This window comes from Patella vulgata, chromosome 8, assembly GCF_932274485.2.
Source record: "Patella vulgata chromosome 8, xgPatVulg1.2, whole genome shotgun sequence".
NCBI classification, from domain to species: Eukaryota; Metazoa; Mollusca; class Gastropoda; family Patellidae; genus Patella; species Patella vulgata.
The window spans coordinates 4,936,962-4,948,551 of record NC_065886.2 but is presented as its reverse complement, the minus strand read 5'-3'; the positions used below and the strand labels follow the sequence as shown (position 1 = coordinate 4,948,551).

Below are 11,590 nucleotides of genomic sequence, written 5' to 3'. Positions count from 1 at the left end.
CACACGACATGGGGTATGCCTTTCTTCATTAGCCCAGTTGGAGTAGAGAATGTTAAACCCCATTTCATTTTTGATATAGAAGTTTTTTCAATGAATTCTACAAAATCAAGAAAGGGCGGCAATGTACATTACTCGATCCTGTTCGTAACTAACGTACGAAAATTAAATGGTAGCTAGGGTGGGTCTGGGACAACAATCCACAGACTATAGGTGGTAACAAATTTTTACACCAATCAATAATACTCCTCACTGAACTAACATTTAGCATGCCTTTATTTCAATAATTTGCAAGCAGTGGGAAGAAGCGCTGTGAAAATCTAGGGAGGTCCGGCAGACAATCCTATTCCTGGTCACGTACAAAACGTCAGCCAGAGATCAAAACCACCACCCTTGCATGGATGACAGACCTTATGATCCAAAGAACATACTTTAAAAAATGGGTGCCTGAAGACAATAGAAATTGGCTAAATTTAATACAATGAATTAATATCTATGGAGAATAACACAGTGTACATATTTTATTATAAGTTTTCCATAGGCCTACATGCGTACACACGTCTTTATATAAATAAATATATAGGCCTACACACATATCTTTATATACCGGTAAGTAAATATTACATAGGCCTACAGCCCTACACACATATGTTTAAATAAGTTAATATTATATAAGCCTAGGCACATATCTTTAATTTGAACATCTTGTATATCATATTCAACACTTAAAAATTATTCCCAAACGAAGGTTTGTTTAACAAGAGAATCAACCACAACCAAAGAGAGAGAGAAATGGGGTTTAACGTCCATTCGATACAAACTAGGTCATTTCGGGACTAACAATTGTTTAATTTTATTTCAATTATTTGCTTGCGCGTAGGGGTCTTTAGCAGTGGGAGGACCAGAGAAAACCCACGAGAAAACCCTACTCCTTGTCACATACAATCACGCCAATGTGTACATAGGACCTCAGTTTTCCGTACCACTATACACTGTCCCTTGCCAGGCTCCCCGTCCTGCATCACTGACAAGAGGGAACCATAGGGGAAAATACTGATAAACTTTCTTGACCAACACCGGACCTCCACGTTAGCGAGGCAATGTTTTACTCACTGAGTCACTATGGCTCCCCAATAGTTTATGAGCTGATAAAGCTTATTGCCAATAGACACCTTCCATAAAATATAACAATCTACTTCAACATACCAAGCTAAAGAGAGAGAGAGAGAGAAATGGGGTTTAACGTCCACTCGACAAAAACTAGGACATTTCGGGACTAACATATGATTTAATTTTATTTCAATAATTTGCTTGCGCGTAGGGGTCTTTAGCAGTGGGAGGAAACTGGAGGACCTGGAGAAAACCCACGAGGTTGGACAGGCGACCCTACTCCTTGCCATGTACAACTGGGGATTCGAAACCACGTCAGTCGACTCAATGACAGACTTTATGATACAGCGCGCGCACGCCAACCATTCAGCTATCCAACCCCCCACCAAACTAAAAACCTGGCAAGCTAAAATCCTGTCCTTAAATGGACACCTTCAATAAATACATTACAAAATAATTACCTTCCATCAATGTATTACTTCTAACATACCATCTTAAAACCTGGGGCCTGTTTCACGAAATTTTAACTAAGATAAAATCCAAATTTTAGTAATTTGATTGGGTAATATTAGATTGATTATAGTGCTTAGCCAATCAAAATTGAAGTATCTACTAAAATTGGATTTTATCTTAAGTTAAAATTCCGTGAAACAGGGCCCTGGTATTAAATGTAAATGTATATAAAAGGTTGCCAGGGAACAGAACCTAAATTGACCTCATCAGGTATAAAAACTGAGTCTTAACTAATCATTAATTTGTCTGAGATATCACCTCTTTGGAAGCGGACGTAAAATAAAACTAACTCACACACACTAATCATTAACAAGTTTTAACGTCAAGTTAAAATATATTTAATATCATTAGTGGATCACGTGGCTAAGTGGGTAAGACGCTGGCTCGCTAGCCTGGAGGTTGGGTGTTCGATCCATGCATTGGCAGAGAAAGTTCATTCAGACTTTCCGAGGTCCCGTGTACAAGATTCCTTGGCAGTTGGAATTCGATATAAGCGTAGGCAGTAGCGCCGCTGCCCGGGCAAAATTTCCCTCATAGCACCCTGTATGGAGTATGCCCATCTTCATTAGCCCAGGTTAAGAGTAGAACAGTAGTACGTTAAACCCCATTTCATTCATTCATTCATTAATATCATTAGTAGGTGCTACACGTAAAGATATAAGACTAGTACAGTTTACAAATACACCATTTACAATCTGATTCAAACACAGATCCTATTTCGATTCGTTTTTATAGTTCAAAATTTCGGTTTACTTGTCTTTACTACACTAGTGTCTGGAAGAGTTGTTATATAACCCGAGTTTTGGTTGCTGTAAGGGATTAGCCAATGAAACAGTCTGTTGCAGCAATTTTTTGGCCTGTGGTTAATCAAATGTCTGACGTCATAGGTTCAAAAGCCGCTCGTATGACCTCTGACGTGACATTCCACTACAACCAGCCGTCGAAAGTATAAAAAAACAAAATGAAACATAGATCTGTATTTTAATCAGGTTGCACCATTTACAAATGGTATGAAATGGGGTTTAACGTCCTACTGTTCTGCTCCTAACCTGGGCTAATGAAGACGGGCATACGCAATACAGTGTGCTATGAGGGAAATTTTGCCCGGGCAGCGGCACTATCGCCTACCCTTATATCGAATTACTACTGCCAGGGGATTTTTTACGTGCATTCCAATATATACACGGTACCTCGGTTTTTCGTCTCATCCAAAGGACTAGACAGCTGTCCTTGTCAGGCCCTCCATCCTGCATCACTGACAAGGGGGAACCACGCCGGAAAATCTGGATGAACTTTCTCGGCCAATGCAGGGATCGAACACCCCGACCTCCAGGCTAGCGAGCCAGCGTCTTACCCACCACGTGATCCCCACTGGTATACAAAAATACACAAGATAAATAATGATATTGCATGTTAGTTTAATAAAGAGTTGGCCTTTCTTCTTACTATAATAATTCAAAAATAGAAGATAAAAAAGAAAATATTGAAAATTTCAGTCAAATTACTTTATTCTGAATGGAGTTGTCACTGTTGGAAGTTTGCACTAGAAATAGGCATCAACTGTGTCCGCACCATCTACGAAAGTTGCCGATCGTTTGATTGACAGACGATAACTCCACCCACATATTCTTGATTATCAAGTAACATTCTCAATGGCTATGGTACCCTCGCTTGGTAGGCCTTTCATCACCGCTTTCCGGTATTGACGTCAGTGACTAACCATAAACATTAGTTTGGACAGCCATTTCTTGATTTAATTTTAAATGGACGACTGTTTAAATCCAAGCTGTATCCAAGCCATCCGAGGGTCTACAGGGTTGATTTTGAGCTTGTCATGTAAAAAAAAAGGTCTAATTTAACTAATTAATAATTTCTACAACATCTGAAGCCTAAATAAAGACTTGCAATAGGCAGATTTAGCTCTTGCATAATATATGTAATACACATTTAGTATCATAGGTAAAATTCTATAAGATAAATAATTTAAACCATGTAGGGGTGATGATTTTCCGTGATCGCGGAAAAAACGCGGAAATCGCGGAATTGTCCACTCAAAACGGAATTTGAAATCTCACACGGAAAAAGACGGAAAAGCCGATATTTGCTGATACTAAACACAAACTCAAAATAATTTTGCAGTTATCCAAGTATTTTATCTTTTTATTCATAAAAATCGGAAATATTGAATGATATCGCGTGGTTTTGTTACTGTCTATTTTAGTATTTCGCTACTTTCATTTCATCATTTAGGAATCATAATTTTAATCGAAACGAAAACCCGTCTTTCATGTATCCCATTATAAAATTACTCTGTAGTTTAACTTGAATTAAACATTGTAATGTATATATATGTCTTTAAAAAAACTTCTGTCACTTCATAAAAGTAAAAATCGTTTCATTTACTTCTTATTTTACTGCCGGGCTCGTGACTCGTGTTTATCCGCATTAACCACGTGACATCAGAAATATACCGTAGCCTTGTGAATCCAGCCCTTATTCTCGAAGAAACGGTAGTAACTACGAAGATGTCTGGATAAATCGCGACTACACCTAGCAGCTGAGAAACATGACTTCGTCTGCTAAAAAGATGAAACGAGCTCACAAGATGTAATTTTCTGTTATTTAATTCGGGAAACAGGTTTAAAGAATAACTAGTCATTGAACATTACAAGTCATTCACAATTCAACATTTGTTATCATTGGTTTAAAATGATCCGTTTTGTAATAAAAGGCATTTTAAGATGTTTTATTCATTTATTCATAAAATAACATTTTATCTCGAAAAAACGGAATATGGTCAGCTCTGAAACGGAAAATAACGGAATTAAAAATACTTAAAACGGAATTTGCTATTTTCTGAAACGGAAAATCATCACCCCTAACCATGTTTAGTATCATAGGTAAAATACTAGAAGATAAATAATTTAAACCATGTTTAGTATTATACGTAAAATACTATATGATAAATAATTTAAACCATGTTTAGTATCATACGTAAAATACTATAAGATAAATAATTTAAACCATGTTTAGTATTATACGTAAAATACTATATGATAAATAATTTAAACCATGTTTAGTATTATACATAAAATACTAGAAGATAAATAACTTAAGCCATGTTTAGTATCATACGTAAAATACTAGAAGATAAATAATTTAAACCATGTTTAGTATTATACATGTACGTAAAATACTATAGGATAAATAATTTAAACCATGTTTAGTATTATACGTAAAATACTATAGGATAAATAATTTAAACCATGTTTAGTATTATACGTAAAATACTAGAAGATTAATACTGGTAATTTAATTACACTTTTAATATGCATTATATGTAAAATACTACATGTAGAAGGTTATACATGTAAATAATTTAAATATATGTCAGGATAATTCTCTCCAGAGGACCCAGAGTCTAGAGAAAACCTACGCAGTTAGGCAGGCGACTCTACTTGAAATCCTGCTCGCCACTTGATTCCACGACGGACCGTATGATTTAATGCATACAATGTATAGTCAGTTGGATGGGTCAAATAACTGAGATCCCATGTACACATTAGCGTGCAAAGGATCTCAGTTTTTTTACCCATCCGACTGACTATACTTTGTCCGTTGCAAGCCCCGCCGTCCTGCACCACTGACAAGGGGGAACCACGCTGGAAAATCCTGATGAACTCTCTCTTAAATCACTGTGATCGAACACAGTATCTCCAGATTTAGCGAACCAATGTCATACTCACTGGCTCCCTCAAATATTAGAAAACAAGCCTGTGTCTATTTCTAGTCTTGGACTTTTTAAACCACACGATTTCTTATGTTGCTGTAACGTCACGTTGTACGCAAAATTCTTTCCGCATTTTTCACAGGAGAAGGGTTTTTCGCCATTATGTGTTCTCATGTGAACGGTGATATTATATTTTTGCCGCGATTGTTTTCCACAAATCTCACAAGTATACGGCATGTCACCTTTATGAATTCTCTCGTGTCTGTCTAAACCTTGGGGTCGCGCAAATTTCTTTTCACAATACCGACATTTAAAGGGTCTAATTTTACTATGAGAGAATTTATGATATCTCATCGAACGTTCACGAGCGAACTGTTTCCCGCACTCATCACACTGAAACTTTTTTTCTCCCGAATGAACGAGAAAATGTCTTTTTAATTCTTTCTTACTTCGACACGTGTAATCGCACAGATCACATGACTCAGGTTTATATCCAAGATGGAGGAGCTGATGACTTTTTAAGGTTGACGTCTGAGCGTAGGCGCTACCGCATATTTCGCAGACGAATGGTTTTTCTCCCGTGTGCGTTCTAAGATGTCCGGCCATCGCGCTGAAATACGGGAACGTCATATCACAATAATCGCACTTAATAGCCTTACGTTGACCATGGGCCCGTTCATGTCTCTTTAGCATATTTTCAGTTTTACAAATTTTCGGACATTCAGAACATTTAAAAACTCCTTCAGGATCGCAATGTCTTGATTTTGATTTTATCGAATTCTTGGTTTTTGATTTTTTCTCCTTCGAGATTTTGGCTGTTTTGAGGGGTATTTCCCAATCTACATCTGAGTTATCCTCCCATTCTTCTTGCCAGTCTAGATCGTCTTTATCCTCTTCTTCCATCTTCTCCTCTGAATCGCCTTCATCCCCCTGCACCCTGTCACCCTCATCCCCCTGCACCCTGTCACCCTCATCCCCCTCCACCCCATCACCCTCATCCCCCTCCCAAGCTAAATCTATATTATCGTCACTTGAATTTCCATTATGCCCTTTTCTCGTTATTCTAGAATTACTCCCCTTTGATGGACTCTGTTTATTATGGTCATCACTAAGAACATAATCAGGGTCATTCGTTGCTTTTTTTCGTGAGGGTCTTTCACAAGGTATTTTAGTTGGTGTTGATTTTTTCCGTCTTTGGTTCTTGGTTGGTTTTGTAATTCCCAGCTTGTCGTTTAAAAGTCGAAGTAGCGTTGTGTTTCCAGTTCCAATGCTTTCTGATTCCGAGCTGACCAACGATTTGACATGAATCATTTCACTATCTGATGTAGTGGCTTCTTGAACTGTTTGTTCAACATTTCTATTTGTCATGTCTGCATTCAAATCCATGTCGTTCTTAAACCCTCTCTGATTGGTCATCGAATCTCCACCAATCCCAGTACACGTTACATCTAATCGTGTAAATGCTTTACAAAGATTCATAATCGAGTGACTGCCATTCAACGTCTCCGTGTAAATTTGATTACAAAAGTTGACAATTCGATTACAATAAATTTCATAACCCGATATTTTGGAGCACATGGTTATAATATCCTGAACAGATTTTGTATGATGAGTCATTAGTTTATCACAGACGTTTATTATATGTTTTAATCGTACATCCGTTATTAACGTCTCACTATTGTCTATATTTGGTAACAGAGGGACGCTTAGATTCTCCATAGTTTCTATATTTGGCAACAGAGGGACACTTAAATTTTCCACAGTTTCTATATTTGGTAACAGCGGGACACTCAGATTTACTTCTGTGTCTATTTCTGGTAACGCTGGGTCACTCAGATTTTCCATATTGTCTATATTTGGAAACACAGGGCCATTCGGATTTTCCACACTGGTTATTTTTGGTAACACACAGGTACTCAGACTGTCAACAGTGTCTATTTTTGGCAACGCACAGGTCCTCAGATTTTCCATAGTGTCAATCTTAGTTGTTGGACTCGTAACCAACGCCGATGGTGCTTGGCTTCTTGTAATAGGAAGTTTGGACACATCATCATGCTGATTTTGTGTTTCCATGGTGACAGATCTGCCTGTATGCTGTTGTTTGTTGAATGTTTGTCTAGCAATACCCAGATTTTCAGACAGATTGTCAGCAGTTGGTGAAAATGGAAGCATGGGCCCTCCAGTAGGATTCTCAGTTAAAATAACTGTTTCTGCTTTTGAAATGATCGTGTGGGTATCTTTATTCAACTGTAAAGTTGCGGCACTTCCTGTAACCTGGACGTTCTGATTGTCAGTAATAGAATCTCGACGGTGATCAGATGTTTGGTTCAAGATCAATGACTGACGATTGTCAACAGATGTTTGATTCGAGTTCAATGACTGACGATTGTCGACAGATGTTTGATTCGAGTTCCACGACTGACGATGATCTGAAGATGAAAAACATCCACCTGGAGGGTGAGTCGCCATTGTGAGATTGTTGGGAATATTAGGAATAGCATAGTTTGAAGACACTGAAGTCGATGGAATAGACCTAACCATTGGATTGTTTTCTGATGGAAATTCAGAAATTCCTGGATTTTTATCCTGATCCATCATATTATCAGAATCCATGATGCTTAATAAATTGTTATCGTGGCATTTAGCAAGTGAACTGGAAATATGCACAGTAATAAGCTGTAATTGTATTCCGTAGAATTATGAATGTGTGTGTTTTAACACTGTACATGTAGTTCAGACAATTAGTGCAGTCGTTAGTCATTACAGACACAGGTTGACATCAGTCATTTCAGACACAGGTTGACATCAGTCATTACAGACACAAGTTGACATCAGTCATTACAGACACAGGTTGACATCAGTCATTATAGACACAGGTTGACATCAGTCATTACATACACAGGTTGACATCAGTCATTACAGACACAGGTTGACATCAGTCATTACAGACACAGGTTGACATCAGTCATTATAGACACAGGTTGACATCAGTCATTACATACACAGGTTGACATCAGTCATTATAGACACAGGTTGACATCAGTCATTACATACATAGGTTGACATCAGTCATTATAGACACAGGTTGACATCAGTTATTACAGATATAGGTCGGCATCAGCTGTCCTATTTCTGTCACTGAAAAATAAATTGAATTGAATTAAAACAAAAAGAATATTTGTCTGTTTCAATTTTACTACAAATCATACATTGTTCCCCCACCTCCCTACCCCCAATAATTTCCTTAGTTTCAATATCTTCCTCCATTCCTTGAAGTGGTTTTGATTACCCGGTTGTGAGTGACAAGGAGTAGGGTCACCTGACCAACCTGGTGGGTTTTCTCCAGTTTCTTCCCACTGCTAAAGACCCCTATGTACAAGCGAATTATTGAAATAAAATTGAACCATATGTTAGTCCAGAAATGACCTGGTTTGTGTTGATTGGACATTAAACCTTCTCTCCCTCTCCCTCTCTCCCATTCCTTGAAATCATTTTGAATCGCTATGCTGACACTGCTGCCCCCTGGCAAGTTTCAACTGTCAAAGGTTCTTTTACGTGACTGCCAATATGGGATCTTTTTTTTGTAATATCCAAAAGACTAGACACCCTTATGTGCTAGGCCCTCCATCTTGCACCACTAGAAGGGGATTAAACCGCACTGGAGAATCCTGGGGAACTTTGGCATTCATGTTTGATCCGACTCCTTTTTTCTATTTCCATCACTTTTACACCGAAAAACTAGCGGTATTAGCCGTCCGTCCTGTGTCAACATGGAACTTCCTACTTTCTATTAGGGTTAGGGTTAGGGTCAGGTATTTAAGATTAAAACCTATAACACAAAAATGGGAGTCACATCAAACATGAATGCCAGAACTTTTTCGTCCAACGTCGGGATCAAACCTTGTGGGACCTCCAGATTCAGTTCATTTGATTTGATATTTCTAGTATGTTTCTGGAGTGGAACGCAGGTTTGTCTTATCAATTTTGTTTATGTGTAGTGCGTACACTTGACTTACTATAACGGCGCCACCACACTCCGGTTACCCCACACTCCACTCCACTCCACTCCGACTCCACAGCTTCTAATAATAGTAATGGCAAGCACTAGCAGACGGCATAATGTGTTATATTTTCGGTGCACAGTTTTTATGATGTACCGGTATTCATAAAATCTGAATAAATATTAATGGGTGTGACGCTTTAAGATGTTCGGTTTTCACATATATCACTGATGGGGTGCAGGCTGTTTTGTAACCTGGCTGTTTCGTACTTAGTTCATTCGTACCTCACTTCGTACCTCAAATTGATTCGTACATTTTCCTACATGTATGTTGTTGAAATCAGTTGATTTCTATTTTTTTTTTTCAATGCATACAGTTTGCTTTTTGTTATTAAATCATTGTAGCTATTTCTCGTTCGGCAGCCATTTTTATAAAAAAAGAATTGTTCTTTTCGATATTTTAACAGGTTGTGGTATATATGGTTTAAATGTTTCATATTCATGTAATTATCAATGCATAAAATTCGCTTTTTGTTAATAAATCATCGTAGCTAATGCTCGTTCGGCAGCCATTTTTATAAATTTAGTGCAGCCGTTGAATTTGATCAAATCGTTTAAATATGTTTCACCTTTATTTCAATTTCTTTCAGATACATTTAAATTTAGGAAAACAAACTAATCTCCTAACGTAACTGTATGGATCGGCAGCCACTCTTATAAATTTAGGGTAGCCGTTGCCTTGGATTCATTAAATCGTTTCTCCTTTATTTCAATTTCTTTTAACTGATTTCAACAACATAGGTAAAGGTACGAATCAATTTGAGGTACGAATGAACTAAGTACGAAACAGCCAGGTTACGAAACAGCCGACATCCCACTGATGTCATGTGATGATAATTTTAATAATAATCGTTTCATTCGTTTGACGTTTGACAATCTGCAATAAATTCATTCTTTGCCATGAGTGCAGTTTGCCTACATCAGATGCGGTATGATTAAGAATACTCACTCAGTCTTCAAAATAAAGCATATAATGTTGTTTTTATTTTTCAACAAAAGTCTTCAATAACAAAAACAATAATAATACCGGCGGTAACATAATATTTTCACTGGGGACTTCCTGTCGAATTTTGTCTTGATTTTCCAGGTACGCCCGCATTCGGCCAACATCGGTGGCTACAGGTGTAGGGTACCGGAATCTGCCGAGGTTGGCCGACTGTGTACGCCCGGATTATGCGAGCCACGTTTCAAGGGAAGTAATTCGAGATGTCAGGTTAAAGTCCACATTTCAATCTAATATCAAACGAAAGTAGGACACCATTATAACACCCAGATGGACTCATTCCTAGCGAATATTAGTTGCTGATCGGTGGTAGACCCTGCGATTAAACGGCGGAAAAAAGTTGGAAAGGAGTATAGCGAAATTTATTTAGGCTTCAATGTTTATGGTAAATGGATAGCAACTAACGACCAATACAAGCTATATTATTAATGGATTCACCTTCAGTCAATTCATGTGATAACAATGTTCGGATGGATAGTTTCATAGGCTTACGGACCAGGGGGTGGCGGGGGCAGCTGCCCCAAAGACCTTCGGGCTTTTTGACTTTTCGGGCAGACGGGTAATTTAAAAAACAAAACAAATTATATCATCTATAGTTGGCAAAATCAAGTGCTCGAAATCTAATAAAAGACTAATTTTACTCATTTTTTAATTGAATACCGCAAATTTGTTCTGAATTGACTACGAATTAAAACATTTTTTCTGTAAATTGTTTAATCCGTATGCAGATGTTAACTGTATGAGACTAAAACCTGACACAGTTATAACAGATTTATTTCTGGCGACGTTTCGATGAGGGGTCTCTCGTCTTTATCAAGTAAAGAATACATCGCCAGAAACATCTTTTAAGTAACTTGTATTCCACAAAATTTGTGTCGTGCTATTTGTATGTAGCCAATCTGCTTTGTGCGACACTTTCGGGCATCTAGTTTAATTTTCAACATTTTCTTGGGGAGTGCGAGGCCTCCATACCCCGCGACGATTGGTTGATTGTTGGAGATTCAGGTCAGCCACCTAAGTTAGGCAAAACTGGACTACATTGAAGTTGCTGTATTCACGTTTGCGGCAGTGGACTGTAAACGGTTCATTAGTTGATTGGAGTGGGGCCATACAATCAAAATAATCACAGTTTACTTTTGTTGTAAATGAAATGAAATGGGGTTTAACGTCCTACCGT

The 11,590-nt window shown here is 37.9% G+C and overlaps 1 protein-coding gene across 1 annotated transcript; it reads right to left on the bottom strand.

Annotated features, from left to right (window-relative positions):
* Window positions 1-4,608: 4,608 nt before the first annotated feature.
* LOC126830586 (uncharacterized) lies at window positions 4,609-10,465 on the bottom strand. Its single transcript, XM_050560986.2, has 3 exons — window positions 10,360-10,465; window positions 6,343-8,488; window positions 4,609-4,622 (listed from the first exon to the last, which is right to left on the bottom strand). The coding sequence occupies exons 2-3, from the start codon at window positions 7,961-7,963 to the stop codon at window positions 4,609-4,611; spliced, it is 1,635 nt and encodes a 544-aa protein (XP_050416943.1). The 5' UTR covers window positions 7,964-8,488; window positions 10,360-10,465.
* Between the last annotated feature and the right edge of the window lie 1,125 nt (window positions 10,466-11,590).

Bases quoted from the DNA above. Each gene is read 5' to 3' on its own strand.
- LOC126830586 (XM_050560986.2), bottom strand. From the start codon at position 7,963: ATGGATTCTGATAATATGATGGATCAGGATAAAAATCCAGGAATTTCT.